Genomic DNA, 23,858 nt, shown 5'->3' on the forward strand with positions numbered 1-23,858 from the left:
GGAACCCCAGGGAATGGGGATTGAGTCTCAACCACTGTTACTCAACGACTATCCAATAATCAAAATAATAATCTCTGATTATTGTCAAGGACTAAACTGATACTTTTACATGAATTATTTCATTTAACTTTATTATTATTAATTGGAATTAAATGGAGCATTAAATAGAATAGTTCAGAAGGAAGCCCCAGATACTTAACCTTTTATCCCCTTGACACTCACAATCTTGCCCTCACTATACACCCCAAAGCCAATTGTGTATCTTGAGATTCAATACTTTTCTTTCCTTCTCTTCACTATGTAAACTCATGATCTTCATGAGTTCAACAGGTATTAGGTCTTTAAATACCTGCTAGCTCAACATTCAGAAAACTAAGATCATGGCATCCAGTCCCATCACTTCATGGCAAATAGATGAGGAAACAATGGAAACAGTGGCTGACTTTATTTTTCTAGGCTCCAAAATCACTGCAGATGGTGACTGCAGCCATGAAATTAAAAGACGCTTACTCCTTGGAAGGAAAGTTATCACCAACCTAGACAGCATATTAAAAAGCAGAGACATTACTTTGTCAACAAAGGTCCGTCTAGTCAAGACTATGGTTTTTCCAGTGGATGTATGGATGTGAGAGTTGGACTGTAAAGAAAGCTGAGCACTGAAGAATTGATGCTTTTGAACGGTGGTGTTGGAGAAGACTCTTGAGAGTCCCTTGGACTGCAAGGAGATCCAACCAGTTCATCCTAAAGGAGATCAGTCCTGGGTGTTCATTAGAAAGACTGATGTTGAAGCTGAAACTCCAATACTTTGGCCACCTGATGCAAAGAGCTGACTCTTTTGAAAAGACCCTGATGCTGGGAAAGATTGAGGGCAGGAGGAGAAGGGGACGACAGAGGATGAGATGGTTGGATGGCATCACCGACTCAATGGACATGGGTTTGGGTGGACTCCAGGAGTTGGTGATGGACAGGGAGGCCTGGCATGCTGCAGTCCATGGGGTCACAAAGAGTCAGACCCGACTGAGCGACTGAACTGAACTGAATATCCTCAATTTCTAAATTTATATCAACTGTTCAGAGTTCTCTCCCAACTCCAGACTGATCTATTCAATAGTTTACTCGTCATTTCCACTTTAAAATCTAATGGATTCCTTAAACTTAACGTTCGAAATTGAATTTCTGATTTTCCACCCCAAACCTGCTCACTCTAGTTTCCCCATTTCAGTTGATGACAACTTCACTTTTTTAGCTGCTCAACTAAAAACTTAAGAGTTATTCTTGACCCATTTTGCTCCAACCACACTGGACTACTGGTACTTCTTTTACCAGTCAAGGCAAATTTCCACTTTAGAGCCTTTGCAAGAATGTTTCCTTTGCCAAAAATCCTCTCTTAGCTCTCACAAGTGTTTCCTCAAATGTTATCTCTTTAATGAAGCCAAGTATAATTGCTCAGTTTAATCCCTAGTCCATTTGCTCTGTCCCATAGTTTTCCCAGTTCCCCTATTCTTTCTTACGTTTTTTCTGTAGCACCAATCATCTTCTAACATAGCATGCAATTTACTAACATATTACGTATTTTGTTTACTATCTATCTCCCCTTTGTTAAATTTGAAATTCCCAAAGGGCAGGTATTCTTGTTTGTTTTGCTCACAAATGAATCTCAAGTACTTAGAACAGCACCAGGCACATAGTAGGTGCTCTAGTAAATATATCTTGAGTGAAAGGATAAAGTCTCACTACAATATTATGTAGCCCACCAGGCTTCTCTGTCCATGGGATATCCCAGAGAAGAACACTGGAGTAGGTTGCCATATCCTCCTTCAAAGCATCTTCCCGATCCAGGGATTGAACCCACATCTCTTGTGTCTCCTTCATTGGCAGGCGGATTCTTTACCACTAAGCCATCTGGGAAGCCTACCATGTTATAAGAAAGGCACAATTATTCTTCTTTATCAGAGAGGAAAGTGAAGCTTAGAGAGTATAAAAGTCACACCACTTGTAATGGCAGGACTAAGATTCTAATCCAAGCTTCCCACCCTGGAGTTTCCACTCACTATTCCATACCTAACAGTGTTTACCCAAAGTGGCCGGAGGAAATAGGGGATACCAAGATGAGGGATACCCTGAGGAGTTGAGGAGGGATAAAGTAGAAGTAAATATTTGTGTGCCAAGCTAAACAATTTGGACTACTTTCCACAGCTGTGAAAATATCATTCAAACAACTACCAAAGGGAACAGTGGAAACCAGCAAATTGTCAGTGAAGAAAGACACCACTTTGAGCAGATTTTAATCCAACTCTTGTATCTCCACAGTTAAATTGACTCTCCTTCTATTAATTTATTAGTCTGTGTTTCATTTAACCCAGCCCCCATTTTAGAAAAAGTCTGACACAACATACATAGTTATGAAATTATACTTTATTCATATATATTAAATATTGATAAACTAAACAAACATATTACTTTCCATTTGGGTGTAATCACAATTGTCAGTGATATCCTGAAGCGCCAGGTATAAGGTGAGATGAGATGCTATGTTTTTGTCAGGGCACAAGTCATATAGCCTGACACATTCAAGTGCTGTCTGACATGCCATCAAAGTAGTGGCTCAGAATCCAGATCTAGTCTCAGATAAGTAGTGACTAGATGGCATCATTTCATTTATCAGCATTCATTACATCATCAAGTGAAATAAGTGCACAACCCACAGATTCTTGCTTAGGTTAGCTGCCTAGTTGGCCCCTGAGATAAAACCTTGAAATCCCATAGACTTGCCTAGTTACTCAGAAAAAAAAGGGTCAAGTGAAATAGTCACAGGATACAGGAATTATAAATAACACATATATTAATAGATACTCATTTTCATGACATAAAAGTTACTATTATAAATACTTTGATGTCTAAATATATATCCCCCATATAAATAATGTAAAATATTAAATATTAATAAATAGATTTAGATTTAAAAATTCAAATATTGCAGGCAGGAGGACCATTACATTGATGCTCTCCGGCCTCGAAAGAGATTCTGACTTCTCTTCCGCTTTCTGAGGTTAGATTTTGGCGACAGGTCATTCATCACTTTGATGAGTTCATTTATGGCTTTGCGCTGGATCTGCAGATCATCCACCTATTGGGAAAGAAAACAGCAAAATTAATTTCAGGCCTATGAGTCATTAGGATATTCTGCTGTCTAGGCCCAAGAAAATCAAAGTATTCTTTAAAACAAATTATTTTCACTAGCAGTAATGAACCTTAATACGTAATGTTGGTTTCTTCAGTGATAAAAACTAAAATTATAACAATTCAATTGATAGTTGTACTGTAACAGGATGGAGCACATCACATATTCATAAATTTGCCACTTCAGAGATCTGAAAATTATATAGTGAAAAAACCCCAGAAGTAGAGTGACAGAAAAATGTGGGTGTGAATTCTGTGTGTGCAATACATCTGACTTTAAACCAGTCACTGAAGCTCTCCAGATCTCTGTTTTCTCCACTAAGTATGAGGAGAGTGTTTAGATGATCCCTAGGGTCTCCATCACTTCTATCACTTAGTACTTAGTCTTCGCTGTAAGCATCAAATGAGTTACTATAGCCAATGGCTCTCATGTTTGGTGCGTAAAAGAGTAACCTGAGGACCTAATGAAGAACTCTGACACCCAGATGGGTGAAATCGGACTAGGCCTGGGCCATTGTGTGGTTACCAACATCACCAGGTGATTTAGGCACCACCCAAGTTTGAAAACCATTGGTATAGGTTCAGTACTTTATAAACACCAAGTTCTAGAAGGAGGAAAACCATTATTTTTAATTTCCTCCAAATTAGGTCAGTCTCATTGTTTCCATGATGGGATTAAAAATAAACACAGATCTTATTTAAAGGTAATAATCAATTACTGGTATTATATAATAAAGTTAGAAATGAAAGCAATCTCCCGGTACCCTGCCTTCCACTCCAGCAAATTGAACTATTTTCTCACTCTTCCCAGTAGGACAATATAGGTGAATTCATGCTTCATAAAATGAGGACCATTTGCTTTCATCTTTGCTCTGCCACTACATTTCTTTCTAAAGCTGAAACACTGCAGCCACCTTGCCACATTTCTGAGAATGACTAGGAGATTCTAAGTTACAAGACAAAAAGGCAAAACATGCCTTAAATATGTTCACATTTGAGCAAAAGACGACAATGGTTGAGCACTCACTCAAGATTGCACATTGTGAAGAAGGAGGCTTGGAGCTTCCAGAAGGATGGGACCAACCTATTGTTTTCAAGGCCCAGTTACAACAGAGTAGAAAAATTTCTACCAGCTGTGTGTTTACAAGTGATAACTTTCCAGTTTTCTAAGCATCACCAAGAAACTAAGGGACTTCTCTAGGACTGAACAGCAACCAGAGGCAGCACTGGGTCAGGAACAGTGCCTTTTCATTCTCTAGCCTGCAACCAATGGAGATCTGCTGAACATGGAAAACATTACATATAATTTTTCCAAGCCACTCTCATACCATCTAATATATGGGAGACTAGAGAAATCTTGAAGAGCAACCACTTATTTCAGTTCCTGGGAGCTTATATGAGATTGTTGAGAGGCAGACCAGGTTAGAGCAAGAGCTGGTACAAATCCTGAAAGCACAAGTCATAATGGGACCCCTCCTCTTCTCACCCAAGCCTATTTGTACAAAAGCCAACTCTCTCCCGCAAAAAAATCTGGAGACCGTTGTCCCTTAGATGAAATTTTGGAAAATGTGACTTGTCCTTATGCTTCAAAGTGATCTTTCAGCTTCTAAAAACTTTAAAAATTCATTGATAGGACAATTCTACCTATTTTCTTTCTAAAAACAAACGCAGTCACCTCTCCTTGGGCTATACAATCTGGGTGATTGACCAGAGTTCGACAGTGGGAGGGCCTTTGTCTCCTCAAAGGCTATTCCTTTCTCCTATCTCATTCTCATTTTCTTTCCATGGCATTGTAGAATTTTAGAGCAAAGGAGACCGTAGAAATTACAGTGAACTCAACAGGCTCCTTTTAAGATGAGGAAACAGCCCCAGCCAGGCCTGTGATTCATCTGAAGTCACACATTTCTTTGGTGGCTAAGCTGGGCGGAGCACACATCTTCTTCCCTCTCCCTCCCACTGCTCTTTCCATTAAGACATGCAACCTATTCAAAGCAAGAGAATTTCCAACACACAGACAAGGGGCAATGGGAGAACTGGTTTTCAGTACTCTGTCCCCATCACCCCAACTCCTTCTCTGCTTCCTCCTCACTGATTTGTCCATTCACCCATCTTTGTGCGATAGGCATAATGCCAGTATTTTCCCAAAATCACAGACTTAAGTGCCTCCAATAACTGACTCTGCAAAGTCACCCAAGTCAAAAGAGAACTAGCAAAGAGGCATTTTGACCACAAGTTCACTTCAGAGCTTTACACCTGGTATCTAATTTCTATTTTCTGGGAATGAAGTGCTTTGTAAGAGCCTCTGCAATGATACCAAAGAAAGCATTAAGATCATCTCACCGGAATTTGAATCAGCTTTTTGAAGTCCTCCAGTTTCTCAGAGCTGCCATTCAAGAACTTCTGAAACATGTCTTGCTTGATGATATCCATGCTCCTTTGAATGACCTGGTTATCTTTGAGGTTTTCAAAGAGTTTGAAGTAGAAGGAGACAATTTGGCTCTGAATAATTTTTTTGTCACTTTCCTTGGGAGAAAAGAGCACAAAGAGAGGTTGATGTGAATTTATCCATCAGAAAAAAAGCAACAGGAAAATCAGCCAAATGGAAATGTTCAGCTTACATCTTTCCAATTCTTCAAAATTTCTGAGAAGAGAGGCCCACCCTTAGCTACATCTGGGCTACTTGCATTCTGGAAAATAAAACAACACAATAAAAAATTGGCTTAAAATTAGTCCATAAATTGCTGTAAAAATGTACCTCAAGTTTTATTGAACTTGGATACTGGCACTATTTACTGATTTTCTTTTCAACACTGTTTAGTTTTAACAAAAAATATTCACAAAAGCTACCTGGTTGGATAACAGCCAAAGACTATCATGTGATTTTTGCTTTCTTATTTACTAATATAACATCACAATGAACTCATTCAAGACTGATGATACTTCAACTGTCCCAAATTACTATGGTAAGAAAAAGGTATAGTTAAAAAAAAAAAAAAATCAACAACATCATCTCACTATAAAATACTGCCCCCCTATGGTATACGGTTCATAACCTCTACCTGTGTCCTCCTATAAGGTATTATATCGCCTTTAAAAGATAGCTCCAGCTATAATTATAACAGCTAAATTTGGATATATGATAAAATATTTAAAATGCCCAAGCTATTTTAATTAACCATAAATAAATTTTTAAGAAATTCCTAAAACAAGACAAAAAATTTTTTAAAATATAAACTAGATTATAACTCCTACAAAAAAAATCTCAGCAAGTGACTGAGTCCAAGAGTAATTCACAGACAATCTAGATGGGATAGTAAAATTTTAAAATGACTTTTTAGAGAAAAACACCTATAAGTGTTTTTGTTTTTAAGCCAAATATTTAAGGACCTCATCTTCTTTAATTGATCAATTATGTCAAATGACCATTTTTAATGCTGATCTTGACTTCTGACTGTCATCATTATAGTAACATGAGAAATCAAAACTTAAGACTCAGCTGTCTTTTCAGTATGCTTGCTACTTAACATCATAGTTGAATGGATTCTTATCACAAAATATCAACACTATGATGTATACACATATTATGCCCATCTTTTGGAAGATTCATGAATCCCTTCTAAATCTCTATAGCAAACTGAGCAGAGATTGTTTAGTCAGAAAAAAAAAAAAAACAAACAAACAAACACATCTAGCTAACAGTCACAATAACAGCAAGTCTTCTCAAAATGACTGAAGACTAGAGATGAGAGCCCATCATAGATAGAATTCCAAGTCAACATCAAACATCAAGTCATTTCAATCACAAGAAAGTCTCATTAAAAGATCATACTTACAAAATACTCCTTTAAGTTTTCTATTTCTCTAAAAAATTGGCCCTGGCCATAAGAACCAGAAAAACCCAAAAGCACACAGAGCAGTAAAGCTAAGAAATAGCTTGTATATTTCATTGTTTAGGAGAGAGTTAGGCCGGAGTAGTTGAAATCGGTAGCTCCTGTGTTATGATCAGGTCCCAAGGAGGTAGCTGATCTTTCTTTTCTAATTGCTGATCTGCAGATGATCAGAAGAATGTACTGTGTCTCCTTTTGGTGCTGGTATTTATACCTAATTGAAGTCTCATCAAGATTACGTATTTTCACAAGTTTTTTAAGATGAGATGGTGACAGATAGACAGAGATGCTAGTTAGTTGGTATTAATAACTATGGTTTTGTGGCATTTTGGTGTTGTAGTTAGAGTTTCCTTTCAACTCCTTGGGTCTTTTGACGAGGAGACAGACCCATTATGCCCACCCATGCCATTCTTGTGGGATCCTTTGAAAACACTTTCACTTCACACCGTCCAGGGATTGGAAATTTTTGTACACCTCCTCCCTTTGCCCTCGTAAAATGTTGACTCCTCATCCAGAGATTACATTGATCATTCTTTTGTGGTTTGAACCAAGTTAAAAAGGAAATTCTAGGGGCTCTCAAACCTTTACAGAGGGGGTGCCTCTTAAAATTTTTCTTGCAAATGGCCAGAAAGCAAGGAAAGAATGTGGTTAGAAAACCAATGTGGTAGGAAGTCCTTCTATCAAAGACAGTTAGTATAATATCCACCGTAACTCTATGTTGCTTTGACCAGCAATGCCCAACAGAAATATAATGCAAGCCAATTCTCTAATAGCTCCATTACTAAAGGTAAAAAGAAACAGAGAAAAATAATTTTAAAATACATTTTACTTGAGACAATATATCCAAAATGTATCAATTATGTATCAATTCAGAAAAATATTAATAAAATATTATACATCCTTTTTTGTCATACTAAATTCTAGAAATCTGGTGTTCATTTTATACATATGGCACATCTCAATTTAGACTGGCCGTATTCAAATGCTCAGTAGCCACATGCAGACGGAGGCTACCATATTGAACAGCAAAGCACTAGATGATCAATTGTTCCAAATTATCACTAATAATGGATTCTTTTTTAACTTTTTATTTCTTTTCATTTCAAATACACAAAAAAAAGAATATTTTCTCATCCCTTAGTAATTTATTTATGAAATACAGTACTTAGGGATGCCACAGAAGACCCTCTGCTATTTGGTTCCAGCCCACCTTGTGTCTCAACCTGCAGTGTATACACAGCAGTATTGCATTTATGAATGCAGGCTTGAATTCTGGCTTCATGGCTATCTAGCTATTTAATCTTGAGTAAGCTTTTTAAATCTTCTATAGCTAGATTTCCTTATCATTAAAATGAGCCTAATATTAATATCTCCTCCAGCCTTTAGTTGAAAATTGTCAGGTGATATGAAGTGCTAAGACTTCTGCCTGTCATATAGTAAGCACTCAGTAGAAGTGAACTGTTCCTAATTGAGGAATGTGGGGTGACTAGTCATTCCTAAAAAAGCACACCCTGAACCTTTGCTCATGCTGTTCCTTGATTTCCCACATGTGTGCCTCTCAGAGTGGTACCCAGCCATTCAAGTCCAGCCTAAAAAATCATTATCTCCATGAGTTCTCTCAAAACTATCCTTCTTAAAAGTAATCTTGCATATTCTCTACATAGGCCTAGGAGAGTGGTTCACATTTTTATTAGAGTCTTGATCCTTCAATCTCATATTAGAGTTAGTTATGTATCTTCTCCCATACTGCACCGAGTTCCCTAAAATCAGATATTGTTTCATCACTTCTACAGCCCCGTTTTCTTTCCTAAAGGCCATGTAGCTTGAAGATTTGTCCATAGACAGCACTGAATAAAAGTGAGCTTGAATGCTTAATTCAGGGCCTACTTTTCTCTCAAGATAATTTTCCTCAGGGCTTCCCACACACTGCTGCTGCTGCTGCTAAGTCGCTTCAGTTGTGTCCGACTCTGTGCGACTCCATAGACAGCAGCCCACCAGGCTCCTCCGTCTCTGGGATTCTCCAGGCAAGAACACTGGAGTGGGTTGCCATTTCCTTCTCCAATGCATGAAAGGGAAAAGTGAAAGTGAAGTCGCTCAGTCCTGTCCGACTCTTCGCGACCCCATGGTCTGCAGCCGACCAGGCTCCTCCATCCATGGGATTTTCCAGGCAAGAGTACTGGAGTGGGGTGCCATTGCCTTCTCCATTCCCACGCACACACATGCACAATTTTCCTTAAGTTCTAACCCCAATGCTATCAGCACTAACCTGTAGGAAGCTTGTGTTTAATTAAAGAGGGTTCATGATTAATGTTGGAAACATGATGCTATGTCTCTTTAGCCAACTCCAGCTTACTGGAAAAATTCCATGTATTATTTTTTGTGACAAAGGCCAGAAAATCCTTTGAGGAACTATCTTCCCAAAAACAAAGTCAAAGAGTATTTGTGGGACCAAAGCCTCATGTAAAGTAAATGAGGAGAGTGGAAATTACATTGCTGCCCTGTTGCTTTATTGTAGCCCCTCTCAAGCAAAAAAAAAAAAACAGCCCACATAATATGTTTACAGGGTGTCTCAGTGACAAGAAACCCTTTTCGGAGACTTGAGACAAGTGCATGCACTCAATACTATTCAGGAAACCTGTGACCAAACTCCAAGTTATTGGAAGGAAAATTACTAATGGTCTGGAAAGAAGTAAAAATTTCTTCTACTCATCTCTTGATTTATGGTGTTACGCACAGGCAGTTAATAATAGTGAGGTCCATTTTGGGGAGTTACTCATCATCTGGGGTTTGTAAATTGTGAATTCCTATTCAAAATTACATATGTACATATACATATATGGAGCTTTCCAAGTGGCACTAGTGGTAAAGAATCCACCTGCCAATGCAGGTTAGACAAAACAGACGCAGGTTTGATCCCTGGGTCAGGAAGATCCCCTGGAAGAGGGAATGGCAACCCAGTCCAGTATTCTTACCAGGAGAATCCTATGGACAGAGAAGCCTGATGGGCTACAGTCCATGGAGTCATAGTCAGACACAACTGAGCAAGTAAACAATGACAAATGTATACATACATTAGGGACATATTTAAAAATTTGTTTAATTTTTAGGATGTTTAGGATGTTTAGGATTAGTAAATACAAAACTAAAATTCAAGCTCTAATTACCTCTTGATGTCATGACCAAGCACAGCACAGAATTAGGAAATTATAGAGATTATCTATTGCCTAGTCCATCATTTTTTAGATTTATAAAGTAAGACCAAGGGGAAAAAACTGAAGTGCTGTGCTTAAATTCCTTCAACTGGACAATGCAGAGCTAAGTTTAGAACCAAAACCTTTTCCTTAATCTACCTGTCCCCAATCAGTAGCCATTAAAACAACTATATGTGCCAATAATCGTGTTAGACACGTGAATTCAGATAATTACATTCTATCAGGCTTTAATTTCTGGGGTTATTTTCTGCAGAATTTGTGAGATTATAGTCACTCTTCATAAATCAACTATATCCCAATAAAAAATTTTTACAAAAATAATCACTCTTCAAATTCTTAAAAAATAGTAAGACTGCAAATAAAAGTTTTGAAATTATTGGTTAGACATCCCAGCAGACCCAACTTCATGTACATAAAACCTGCACAGTCTATCAAGACCCCACACTTAGAGAAGCCCATATTTGGTTTACTGCTCTGTGGTTACCTTGTTGAAATTCTTAATAAGTTTTAAATAAGGGGCTCCCATTTTCCTTTTGCACTGGTTCCCACAAATTCTGTAACTGGTTCAGCATCCCAGGACTGGTCCCCCATCTCACAGGATGGAAGTGAATCTCATCCTGTGAGAGTTTCATGGTTTGGGTTTTTTTTTTTTTCAGCATATGATTCGTTTAGTTAGTATGTTGTCACTACAATGGTATATTTTTTGATCTTTTCCTGTCTTGTCAACTTTACCAAAGAAGGTGGTTCTCTCTCTTTTCTGCCTGTGAAACACCTTCTGTTGCACATGCAAACTAGAGGTTTCACACTTTGATGCTTCAGCCAATACTGTGACTGAAGGATCATTCACCACACAAGAGATCCTTTACAAGTTTTACAAACCCACCAGGAGCCAAAGTGTGACCAAATTACTAACATGAAGGGACTGAAAACTTTCTTTTTTCTCTTCAGGCAGTCTTCTTTCTAAAAACTGGCCATGGCTATGCATTAAGCGTCAGCAAGATTTTCGATCGTATCTCATACTATCCTCAGGCCTCACTGAGTAGGTAGTCGTAAGACAAAACTTACACCTCGGTTGCCCTTTTTCCTCTGCGGTCAGAGTCATATCCCTAGTGCTCACAATCGAATTATCTCTTCCAGACTTTGGGGTAGATTTCTTCCACCAAGTATGAGTCAATATTGGATCCATGCCCCCACGCTGTCTTGACTCCCGGAACTCCTGACATCATGCAAGCTGAGCCTACGGAAGAAAGTGATTTACAGAATGGAAGTCCACGCGGAGTCAGATTTTCCCCGCAATTTGACTCAAAAATCCCATGTTAGAGCAGAGTTTTCTGAATCTCCCTTTTTCTTTCATGTCCTCTGGGCAACTTTGAGAGTTGATTCGAACAATGTAAGAAACATTATGCTTCTGCATACTGTATGCTGTATACTTGTATATTCTATGTATAATGTACACTTATGTAGTACAGTCATCAGCTTACAATATGTTCAATTTTATGTCAAAGGAAATTGTACGCTGTTCATCTAGGGATTCACGGTCATGTGTTGAAGGTCATATTTTTATTCCACAAGGAATTTTAAAGCATCTACTGAGTGCTAAGTACTATGACTGACACAGGAATGGGACAGTTTTGTTGAGACACAATGGAAGCAACTTAACACACACAACTCCAAGCATAGATAGGGTCTCAAAAGAATTGGACACAACTTCGCTACTAAAACAAAAACTCCATGTCTATAACCTAAGAAGTTAACAGTGAGGCTAGCTGGCAGGAGCCTATGTCACCACATTGGGAGCTAGGGTTGATTCCATTGTTCTGGTTACTGGGTAGGTATCCATATTCTCCTATTATTCTCCATATATGTACATCTTTCCCAGGGCGTTCATATAAGTAAAGAAGACTGATTATTGCATAGAGAGAAAAACACATATCTGACATGCCTAGCATTCCCTCCCTCTATAGCCTTGGCAGATGTCACTAGTTAGCTTTGGCGCTCTTTCCTATTAAGTTAAGATGTAGACTCCAAATCTTTTTCAGCACTGAAATCTACCAATTCATTAGTGTTTCATTATCTCTTTATCCTCTTAGGGCAAAGGTTTACTTGTTGCTATGCCTCTGATTGAGATGAGTTCTTACAAAGAAGCAAAATATAAAAACTGTTCCTCCAAGAACATTAGTAATAGAGAAAAATTAAAATTCATAAAGTAATATAGGGGAAAGACCTTTGGCCTGAGAAGGAGTCTCAATTTTTTGGTCCTAGAATCTACTACTGGTATGATGTGGGAATTTGAGCAAAGCCTTTACCCATGCTTTACATCTTAACATTTGAAAAGTTGGGTTCAATGAACTATGTTTCTTTCCATTTCTAACAGTCTGTGTTTCTACAACTATGATTTATGAGGAATATATTACTGAGCACTAATATTATATGAGATAGAGATTCCAATAGACTTAGGAATTCAAACAAAAATACAGCCATCCCTCAGCATCACAAGTGATTAGTTCCAGGACCTTAGTGAATACCAAAACCCACAGATGCTCATGTCCACTTTATAAAATTGTATAGTTCAGTGGGCTCTCCATACCTGCAGGTTTCACATCAGTGCATCCAATCAACTTCCATGAATAATATAGAGGTGCTCAGTCGACTGAGCGACTTCACTTTCACTTTTCACTTTCATGCACTGGAGAAGGAAATGGCAACCCACTCCAGTGTTCTTGCCTGGAGAATCCCAGGGACGGGGGAGCCTGGTGGGCTGCTGTCTATGGGATCGCACAGAGTCGGACATGACTGAAGCGACTTAGCAGCAGCAGCAGCTCAGTCGTTCAGTCATGTCTGACTCTTTTTCAACCCCCATGGACTGTAGCTCACCAGACTCCTCTGTCCAAGAGATTTTCTAGGCAAGAATACTGGAGTGGGTTATCATATTCTCCTCCAGAGGATCTTCCCAACCCAGGGATCAAACTCACATCTCCGGCATTTCCTGCATTGCCAGGTGAATTCTTTACCACTGGGAACCACCTGGGGAAGCCCCATTCCAATAATTCGCAGTACATTATTATGCAAGAAAATATGAATGAACACAAAATGCTTTAGAAAATACTTTGGGATAAAAGATAAAATTCAAAGAAAGGACAAAGTTTGGAGGAAACAAAGACAAAGCAAAAGAAAAAAAATATTTTTAAGAGAAGATTCATGAACCAAGAAAATAGAAAAAGAATCTCTTAGAACTTAAAACCATAGCAACAGACATTTAAAAATCAGTAGAAGGGTTGAAAGATAAAGTTGCGGAAGTCTTCAAGAATAAACAAATTTACCAAGAGCTTGGAAATGTAAAGAAAATTACAAAAACTTCTAAAGAAATAAACAGTTCAGAAACTCCAACACCTAAATCATGAGAGCTCCGAAAAAGCAAAGGAACAAAGGAAGAAAATTATCAAGGAACTTTAAGAAAATTTCTCATAACTGCAACATGTGAGTTTCCAAAATGAAAAACCCAATGAATTTCTAGCAAAATGAATTTAAAAATATGGACCCCAAGGTATATTTTTAAATTTCAGAGACTTTTGTAAACAAAGAAGATTCTCAAAATTCAAGAGAGAAAAACAGGTCAAATTCAAATGATAAGGAAAGAGAATGCTATCAAATTTCTCAATAGCAATTCTTGAAGCTAGAGATCAATATGTTGTAAGAAGGGGGGACCCCTACAGGGCCCCAAGAGCGGGCTCTTGTCTAACACTTGGGAAAGAATTGTCTGAGGAAACACGTACTGACAAGCAAGAGATTTTATTGGGAAAGGGCACCCAGGTGGAGAGCAGTAGGGTAAGGAAACCCAGGAGAACTGCTCTGCCGTGTGGCTCACAATGTCGGGTTTTATGGTGATGAGATTAGTTTCTGGGTAGTCTTTGGCCAATCATTCTAATTCAGAGTCTTTCCTGGTGGTGCACGCATCGCTCAGCCAAGATGGATGCTATCGAGAGGGATTCTGGGAAGTGGACGGACATGGGGTGTCTCCTTTAGACCTTTCCCGAACTCTTCCAGTTGGTGGTGGCTTATTAGTTCCATATTCCTTATCAGGATCTCCTGTCATAAAACAACTCATGCAAATGGTTACTATGGTGCCTGGCCAGGGTGGGCGGTTTCAATCAGTGTGCTTCCCCTAACAGCTCCCCCACTGAGAGACTTCATACTCAAGATACTTCTTGGGAATTGGGGCAGAGGTCTCTTTCTTCTGCAACTTCTTCCTGCTGTGCATGGGCGTAGGCCTGCCTAGCAGAGCAGAAGTCTCTCTCTACCCGATCTAAGTTGGGGTGTTCCACATCTGAAACCAGCTTCCACCCTTGTAGTAACATCAATTTGGCTTGGAACTGCTGGAGTCTGCTGGAAATAAACTTTGTAAGGAGTTGGAGTATACAGGGGCCAAATAGGAGGCCTAATAAGATAGTTACCACTGGACCCATGAATGGTAGGAGCCAAGAAGGGAAAGAAAGAGAACTCCATACACTTGTTGAACTCAAATCCCGGATCTTTGTGGCCTGTTCCAAAAGCCCCTTGATATCTTCTTGGACCTGCCCAGTCTGGTTGTAATAAAAACAGCATTCTTCCTTTAGATAGAGACAAGTGCCCCCCTGTCCTGCAGTCAGTAAATCTAGGGCCCGACGATTTTGTAGGACCATTGCAGCTAGGGAGTCTAACTGGGATTGTAGGCATTGGAGGGTCCTCACCGTCTTTTCTATGGATACAGCAGTGTCAGTAGAAAGCTGCTGAAATTTATGTAAAGAAGTTCTCCCCATGGCAGCTCCTGTCAAACAAGCGGTCAGTCCTAATGCCAGGAAAAGAGGGGTAAGTATTACCGCACGACATATCCTCTGGTTGGTATATACTAGTAAAGGCAAAGAGATATTACTCCAGGCCAGATCCAAATGGGGTGTAACATACCCTAGGGAGCAAGTTCCTGACCAAAAAGGTGGTAGGGATAAATAAGCTTTATCCCTATATGTGAAATAGACACCATGACTGGGTTTAAGCTGGGCACCAAAACAGGTTTGCCAAAGAGGAACAGGATTTCCGTCTGCCTTGCAACTGGAACATGGCATAATGGAACAGGGGCAGTCCTTTAGCAGCTGGGAGGAGACTGTCACTCCACTTGCCGCAAAACCGGCAGCAGTGAGGGCATTTAGGAAGGGATTCAAGTGCTGTGAGGCATCCTGGGTTTTGTACTCAAGGAAAAGAGTATTTCGTTTAGGCTCCCACCATAGGGTTAGGTTTTCAGGGGTGGGTACCCCTACAAGGGAATAACAGTGGTCAGAGTTGCCTGCCCGATTTAGAAACCAGGATGAACGGATGTGGTTCTTTGGTCGTCCAGAACAGAACATGTATTTTCAAGACTGGTTAATAGCATCCGAGGAGAGCCTCATGTTCGGGGATAGGTATAGTGTGTCAGTTCTGCCAGAACCTCTAGTTCCCAGACTTTGGGCTAAATCGTAATGCCCTAGTGAAATTTCTAGGTCCCGGTTTTTCCCATCAGTTTCAACAGTGAAGGTCACCGCACATTGTGAGTTGCCTAGATTTCCCACTGACACCCCTGGCAAGGAGTCGCTTTTTAGACAGATAGGGAAGGTCACTTGGGGAATGTTAGTCAAAAGAGAAAATAAGGGCTCAGGTGGGATTGCAGATATTATTGAGGGGGTAGTTATAGACAGTTGTTGCTGATACCAAGGCATGAAGTTTTTTTCCCCTTTTTCCCTAAAGGGCATACCACGACCAGATGGGGTGCGCTGGGTAACAGCATGTAGCTCAGCTGGAAGGGTGGGCCATTGATACCCTGGGATAGGTTGGACATACCCCCAACTTCTGCCATTACTGCAGATCCAGAAGGGGCTGGTTAGGTTGAGTCGAGAAGCAGTATGGTTTGCAAGCGTATATGCCTCATTTAGGGAGAGATTAATAGCCGTACAGGGAGACATGATTAGAAAGAGGAAGAACATCATGCAGAGCAGTTCTCCTGGGTTCCCTTACCCTACGGCTCTCCACCCGGGTGCCTTTTCCCAGTAAAATATCTTGGTTGGTCAGCATGTGTCTCCTCGGACAATTATTTTCTGAGTGTTAGACAAGAGCCCGCTCTTGGGGCCCTGTAAGTGTCCCCCCTTCCTACAACAAATATATTCAAATGTCTGAATAAATCTGAATAAAATCATGCCCAGACTTGAAATTTATGCTTAGCCACACTATCAATCAACTGTTAAGATGAGGACATTTTTCATCATGCAAGATCTCATAGCTTTATTTCCCATGTACAATTTCTCATAAAGGAACTTGAGAAAGCTGAGAAAGTATTTAACCAAAATAAAAAACTAAATCACGGAAGAAGATCTGGGATCCAGGAAACGGAGGATCCAACACAGGGAGGAAGCTAAGAGATTTCCAAGTGTATTGCAAAGATCGTGCTCTTAGAGATAGATGTGCAGCAGGCCTACAGGACAACCAGCAGCTTGTTGGAACTGAAGAACTAAAGAGTCCTAGAGGGATGTCTCCAAGAAAAAAAAAAAAAAAAGTAACTAAATGTGTTTGACTGTACTATTAAAAAAAATGTCAGCTTTATCAGAGTTTAGGGTGAAGAGATGGTGACTTGGCGCTGGATATGTGTAAAACTAAGGAAACCAACCAAACACCAATTATAATATTAATTTTTGGAAAAACAAATGTTGTGCAAGAAAAAAAAGTAAAAATGTACAACAAATATTGTGAACAATATTTACCTAGTCATAATCATATAAACTTTAACAAAAAGTAAATATAGCTATCATGGGAAGATAGGAGAGTGGGTAGTTGAGTATATGTATACAGGGTAAAAGTAAGTCAGTCATAATTTACTATAGTAGGAAGTGTATAGATGCTATCTAAAGTGGGTAAGAAATTTTTAGTGCTTTAAAGCTAAATAGAAATTGAGCTAAAAATGAAAGCTAAGTGAATTGAAAGTGATTATCTTGGACGTGTGTTTCAGAAATAGAAATGCACAGATCAGAGAGAGCTACTGACTTTGTGTCATAAGCTTTATTGTATTTGTGAAGTTTTATAGTTTCCAAGACTACCCTCATTTCTGACACCAAATTCAAGTTCAGAAGTTACCAAGACCATCTCCAGGTTCAATAATTTGCTGAAAGCCATCACAGAACTCAGAAAAGCCATTATATCCACGATTATGGTTTATTACAGCAAAAGAATACAAATTAAAATCAGCAAATGAGCACAGGATCCAGGAGTGTTCCATATGCAGAGCATTCATTTTCCCTCCCCCAGTGGGGTCATAAACAGTACAAACTTCTGTCGGTAATGATGTGTGACAATAAGCATGGAGTATTGTCAACCTGGGTGGTGTCCAACTCTTGCAACCCCATAGACTGTAGCCTGCCAGGCTCCTCTATCTATGGGATTCTCCATGCAAGAATACTGGAGTGGGTTGCCATTTCCTTCTCCAGGGGATCTTCCAAAGTCAGGAATAGAACCCAGGTCTCCTGCATTGCAGGTAAATTCTTTACCAAGTAAGCTACAAGGGAAGCAGTTTTTATTAGGGCTTGGTCATATAGACATGCTTGACTAATCACATGACTGACCTTAGTCTTCAGCCCTTCCAGAGGTCAAACTGATACCTATACCCCCAAAGTGTAAAGTGAAACGTTAGCCGCTGAGTTGTGTCTGAGTCTTTGTGACCCCATGGACTATAGCCCCTGAGGCTCCCCTGTCCATGGAATTCTCCAAGCAAGAATACCGGAATGGGTAGCCATTTCCTTCTCCAGGGGATCTTTATGACCCAGGGATCCAATCCAGGTCTCCTGCATTACAGGCAGATTCTTTACTGTCTGAGCCACCAGGAAAGCCCAAGGCACACTGGTAGTAGCAACAATCTAACATGCCCCAAGGTCCCCATAAACAATGATAACTCTTATCAGACAGAACAGTCCAAAGGCTTCAGTGGTACCTCCCTGCTGCTGACAGCAAAGACCACATCTCTCTGCGTGCCTGCTCAATCATTCAGTGGTGTCTGACTCTTTGCCACCCTATGGATTGTAGCCCACCAGGCTTCTCTGTCCATGGAATTTTTTTTTTCAGGCAAGAATACTGGAGCGGGTTGCTGTTTCCTACTCCAAAGGATGTTCCCGACCCCAGGGATAGTGAGCCCATCTCCTGCATCTCCTACATCTCTCTCCAGACAAGGTTAATCCATTACTGCACAGTATTGATTGCTTTTTTTGTAGTTTGTTCTACCGTAACATTTGTTTTCTTTTTCCATGATTGCCTCATACCCAAATGACAAATAGGAAAATGATGTTGATATAATTCAGAATTCATTTTGGTTCATACTGGATTTCTCCCAGCATGTTAATCAAGCACAATCAAGGCAATTCAGTACAAGTTTTGTCACCACTGAAAGAAAGCCTTAGCAATACATGAAGACCTTAGATAAAAAGTCAAAGGTTACAGAAGTGTTTTACTTTAATGCACATAGTGCTGTACCTTTCACTATCTGGGAAGCAGCAAGTACAGATGAAGAAGCTGAAAGGATTTTCCCTCCAGTTAAAAAACAGTGGGTTAAGAAAAATGGCTGCATCCCAGATAGCATTTCTAATTGGGATGCAAACATTCTCTATCAAAGGCAAATGTACTGCATCTCAAAGGAGGAAGCTGCAGGCCAAGTTGTAAGGCTGCAATGAATTGGTTCACTGTGATGGTAGAGGGAAACTTCCCTAGAGATTTAACAATGCTTGTAGTTTGATTAGAATTTTTATTGTTTTGTTGTTTTACTTGTTGATACTCTGATTACAAAGTTCAATAGTGGTCAAATGGATGGTCCCAAATCTAATTGTCCCCATGGGTCCTGTTATTTTTAGTTTGAGATTTTGCAGAACATGAAGCTTTTCAAGAACATATAAAATGTTAAAGCAATAATACCTTTACATGTATTACTTTGATACAAGTAAAATCATTAAAAAAACAAAAAACAAAAAAAACTATTCTTTGAATGATAGATGTACTCATTCAGTTCAGTTCAGCTCAGTTCAGTCCCTCAGTCATGTCTGACTCTTTGCAACCCCATGAATCACAGCACACGCCAGGCCTCCCTGTCCATCACCAACTCCCAGAGTTCACTCAGACTCACTTCCATCGAGGCAGTGATGCCATCCAGCCATCTCATCCTCTGTTGTCCCCTTCTCCTCCTGCCCCCAATCCCTCCCAGCATCAGGGTCTTTTCCAATGAGTCAACTCTTCACATGAGGTGGCCAAAGTATTGGAGTTTCAGCTTCAGCATTAGTCCTTCCAATGAACATCCAGGACTGATCTCCTTTAGGATGGACTGGTTGGATCTCCTTGCAGTCCAAGGGACTCTCAAGAGTCTTCTCCAACACCACAGTTCAAAAGCATCAATTCTGTGCTCAGCTTTCTTTATAATCCAACTCTCACATCCATACGTGACCACTGGAAAAACCATAGCCTTGACTAGCCGGACCTTTGTTGGCAAAGTAATGTCTCTGCTTTTGAATATGCTATCTAGGTTGGTCATAACTTTCCTTCCAAGGAGTAAGCGTCTTTTAATTTCATGGCTGCAATCACCATCTGCAGTGATTTTGGAGCCCAAAAAATATAAAGTCTGACACTGTTTCCATTGCTTCCTCATCTATTTCCCATGAAGTGGTGGGATCAGATGCCATGATCTTCGTTTTCTGAATATTGAGCTTTAAGCCAACTTTTTCACTCTCCACTTTCACTTTCATCAAGAGGCTTTTTAGTTCCTCTTCACTTTCTGCCATAAGGATGGTGTCATCTGCATATCTGAGGTGATTGATATTTCTCCTGGCAATCTTGATTCCAGCTTGTGCTTCTTCCAGCCCAGTGTTTCTCCTGATGTACTCTGCATAGAAGTTAAATAAGCAGGGTGACAATATACAGCCTTGACGTACTCCTTTTCCTATTTGGAACCAGTCTGTTGTTTCATGTTCAGTTCTAACTGTTGCTTCCTGACCTGCATATAGGTTTCTCAAGAGGCAGGTCAGGTGGTCTAGTATTCCCATCTCTTTCAGAATTTCTCACAGTTTATTGTGATCCACACAGTCAAAGGCTTTGGCATCGTCAATAAAGCAGAAAGAGATGTTTTTCTGGAACTCTCTTGCTTTTTCCATGATCCAGCAGATGTTGGCAATTTGATATCTGGTTCCTCTGCCTTTTCTAAAACTAGCTTGAACATCTGAAAGTTCACGGATATAGGGGACTGGAATGCAAAAGTAGGAAGTCAAGAAACACCTGGTGTAACAGGCAAGTTTGGCCTTGGAGTATGGAATGAAGCAGGGCAAAGACTAATAGAGTTTTGCCAAGAGAACGCACTGGTCATAGCAAACACCCTCTTTCAACAACACAAGAGAAGACTCTACACATGGACATCACCAGATGGTCAACACCAAAATCAGATTGATTATATTCTTTGCAGCCAAAGATGAAGAAGCTCTATACAGTCAGCAAAAACAATACCGGGAGCTGACTGTGGCTCAAATCATGAACCCCTTATTGCCAAATTCAGACTTAAATTGAAGAAAGTAGGGAAAACCACTAGACCATTCAGCTATGACCTAAATCAAATCCCTTATGATTATACAGTGGAAGTGAGAAATAGACTTAAGGGACTAGATCTGATAGATAGAGTAGTTCATAGCCTGATGAACTATGGACGGAGGTTCATGACATTGTATAGGAGACAGGGATCAAGACCATCCCCATGGAAAAGAAATGCAAAAAAGCAAAATGGCTGTCTGAGGTGGGCTTACAAATAGCTGTGAAAAGAAGAGAAGCAAAAAGCAAAGGAGAAAAGGAAAGATATAAGCATCTGAATGCAGAGTTCCAAAGAATAGCGAGGAGAGATAAGAAAGCCTTCCTCAGCGATCAATGCAAAGAAATAGAGGAAAACAACAGAATGGGAAAGACTAGAGATCTCTTCAAGAAAATTAGAGATCCCAAGGAAACATTTCATGCAAAGATGGGCTCAATAAAGGACAGAAATGGTATGGACCTAACAGAAGCAGTAGATATTAAGAAGAGGTGGCAAGAATACACAGAAGAACTGTACAAAAAAGATCTTCACAACCCAGATAATCATGATGGTGTGATCACTGACCTAGAGCCAGACATCCTGGAATGTGAAGTCAAGTGGGCCTTAGAAAGCATCACTACAAACAAAGCTAGTGGAAGTGATGGAATTCCAGTTGAGCTATTTCAAATCCTGGAAGATGATGCTGTGAAAGTGCTGCACTCAATATGCCAGCAAATTTGGAAAACTCAGCAGTGGGCACAGGACTGGAAAAGGTCAATTTTCATTCCAATCCCAAAGAAAGGCAATGCCAAAGAATGCTCAAACTACCGCACAATTGCACTCATCTCACAAGTTAGTGAAGTAATGCTCAAAATTCTCCAAGCCAGCCTTCAGCAGTGTGTGATATATTCATTACTGTTACTTTATTGCGGTTACTAAGGGTGAGCCTCACTGATATGTTATAATTTCCCAATTTAGCTGAGGTCATTGTAAGCAAAGTAGTATGTAAATTGAAGGTTCCTAGCCTCAAAGTCCAAGAAAATCTCAATGAATCTGTATAATTAGCCTCAGGGAAATGGAGCTTAGAGATAAAACTTTGTACCGCCAAATATATCTGTGAGTAAAATTAATGGTACCTAGCAGAAGACCCGGTTTTGATCCCTGAGTTGGGAAGATCCCCTGGAGAAGGAAATGGCAACCCACTCCAGTATCTTTGCCTGGAAAATCTCATGGACAGAGGAGCCTGGTGGGCTGCAGTCCATGGGGTCGCAAAGAGCTGGGCACGACTGAGCGACTAACACTTACTTACTTACTTACTTAATAGTAAGTAAGAGCTACCCACAGTAATGCTTTATGCACATCATTTTCTTTAATTGTGACAAGCATTTAAGGAAGATACACTTATTTTCATTCTATAGAGGAGAAAAGTGAAGTTTATAGGGGTTCACTACTTGTCCAAAGTCACTGAGTTAATAAATGACAAAGCCAGTTGCAGCTGAATTCTTTGCTTAAGCTGGTAACCATTCTGCTCCAGTGAAACTAGCAATTGATCATGGAATGTCTTCTAATCTCTCATTTGGTCCTAAAAGCTTGATGCAATTAATATTATATCATTTAGGGTTGTTTGTTCATATGTATTAAAAATTTTCCCTGGTAGCTCAGCTGGTAAAGAATCTGCCTGTAATGCAGGAGACCCCGGTTCAATTCCTGGGTCAGAAAGGTTCCCTGGAGAAGGAATAAGCTACCCACTCCAGTATTCTAGGGCTTCCCTGGTGGCTCAGATGGTAAAGAATCCACCTGTAATGTGGGAGGCCTGGGTTCAATTAAAAAACATCTCTGACTAATATTAGTTAAAAGATAACACTTATTGAAGGTATATGTAGGAGCTGGATGGAGAGTTGGATGAATGGATGACAAAGCTGAAGAACCATGCTCGAAACAGGTAAGCTGTACCTGGCAATTCCAGAAGGTCTCAGCCCCAGAAACTACTCAATACTTTTGTAGGGCACCAGGAAGGAATGAATCTAGAAACTCTAATGCTTTTGTTTCCATCTTTGCATCCCTGCTCCAGAATCAAACCCCAAGGGATCAAGTCAAAGTTGACTGATCTTGTGTCAGTTGACACAAGAAAGAAAAGATGGAAAAAAGTAATATGGTAGAAGGATCTTCCAGGTTTCCCTTAGAATTTTATGATGGGAGTGCATTAAACCCAGATTACCTGCTTGACTACCCATATAGATGTTGAGATTCTCCGAAAGAAAGCCATAGCACCATGAGAAAGGGGAAAGATATTTGATTGTCAAAAGAATAAAAATGACCTCTAAGGAATGGATTTTCAGAGGACCTCATGGAATGACAAAACTTTTAGTGGAATTTATGAACTATCTTTCTTTTTGACATTCTAAGACAATCTTTGAAACTTTTAGCACTCGAATGAACAATAGCAAAGAAGCTCATCTCTGCAGTGAGTGCTCAGATATTGAGTCAGCTTATGTACCTTCCACCTTTTAAGACTTCTGGGGCTAACACTGACCTGACATTCATCACACCTGTTTCTTCTTCCTGGTGCAGATCTCACCTACATTTCCCAGCTTTCCTTTCAGCACCATGTGGGCAAATGACTGAGTTCTAGCCCATGGAGTATGTTAATTCTCCTGTGTTTACCAGCCTGATGCAAACGCACACAGTGATCTCACAGTCCGAATAATGAAGATGGTGGAGCCATAAAATGAAAGGCATCCAGTCCTGCAAGAAGAAAAATACTTGCTGCTCTGATACATTCTGGATTTTACATGAGTAATAAATAAACTTCTCTTAGGTTTTAGCCATTTATACATGTGGTAGGCATTCACATTACATCAACTAATATAGCTTTTGAAGCCCTGTATCTTGACTACAGCTTTTACCTATATAAAGAAATGTATATTTTAAAGGAAAAAATTTAATGCTCTTTAAAGCCTTTGAAGCAAACATTGTCACTGCCTGTCACTTAAAACAGGC

General features: G+C 39.8%; 1 protein-coding gene across 1 annotated transcript; it reads right to left on the reverse strand.

Moving 5' to 3' along the window:
• Positions 1–2,403: 2,403 nt before the first annotated feature.
• On the reverse strand, positions 2,404–7,227 carry IFNG (interferon gamma). Its single transcript, XM_027543610.1, has 4 exons — positions 7,014–7,227; positions 5,799–5,867; positions 5,521–5,703; positions 2,404–3,127 (listed from the first exon to the last, which is right to left on the reverse strand). Exons 1-4 carry the CDS (start codon positions 7,125–7,127, stop codon positions 2,993–2,995), a joined length of 501 nt encoding a protein of 166 aa, XP_027399411.1. The 5' UTR covers positions 7,128–7,227; the 3' UTR covers positions 2,404–2,992.
• Positions 7,228–23,858: the final 16,631 nt, after the last annotated feature.

This window comes from Bos indicus x Bos taurus, chromosome 5 (assembly GCF_003369695.1).
Source record: "Bos indicus x Bos taurus breed Angus x Brahman F1 hybrid chromosome 5, Bos_hybrid_MaternalHap_v2.0, whole genome shotgun sequence".
Lineage (NCBI taxonomy): Eukaryota > Metazoa > Chordata > Mammalia > Artiodactyla > Bovidae > Bos > Bos indicus x Bos taurus.

Bases quoted from the DNA above. Each gene is read 5' to 3' on its own strand.
- IFNG (XM_027543610.1), bottom strand. From the start codon at position 7,127: ATGAAATATACAAGCTATTTCTTAGCTTTACTGCTCTGTGTGCTTTTG. The intron at 5,868-7,013 runs GTAAGTATGATC...TTTATTTTCCAG, and splicing joins AAAACTTAAAGGAGTATTTT to AATGCAAGTAGCCCAGATGT. The intron at 3,128-5,520 runs GTGAGATGATCT...CTTTCCCAATAG, and splicing joins AAAAGCTGATTCAAATTCCG to GTGGATGATCTGCAGATCCA.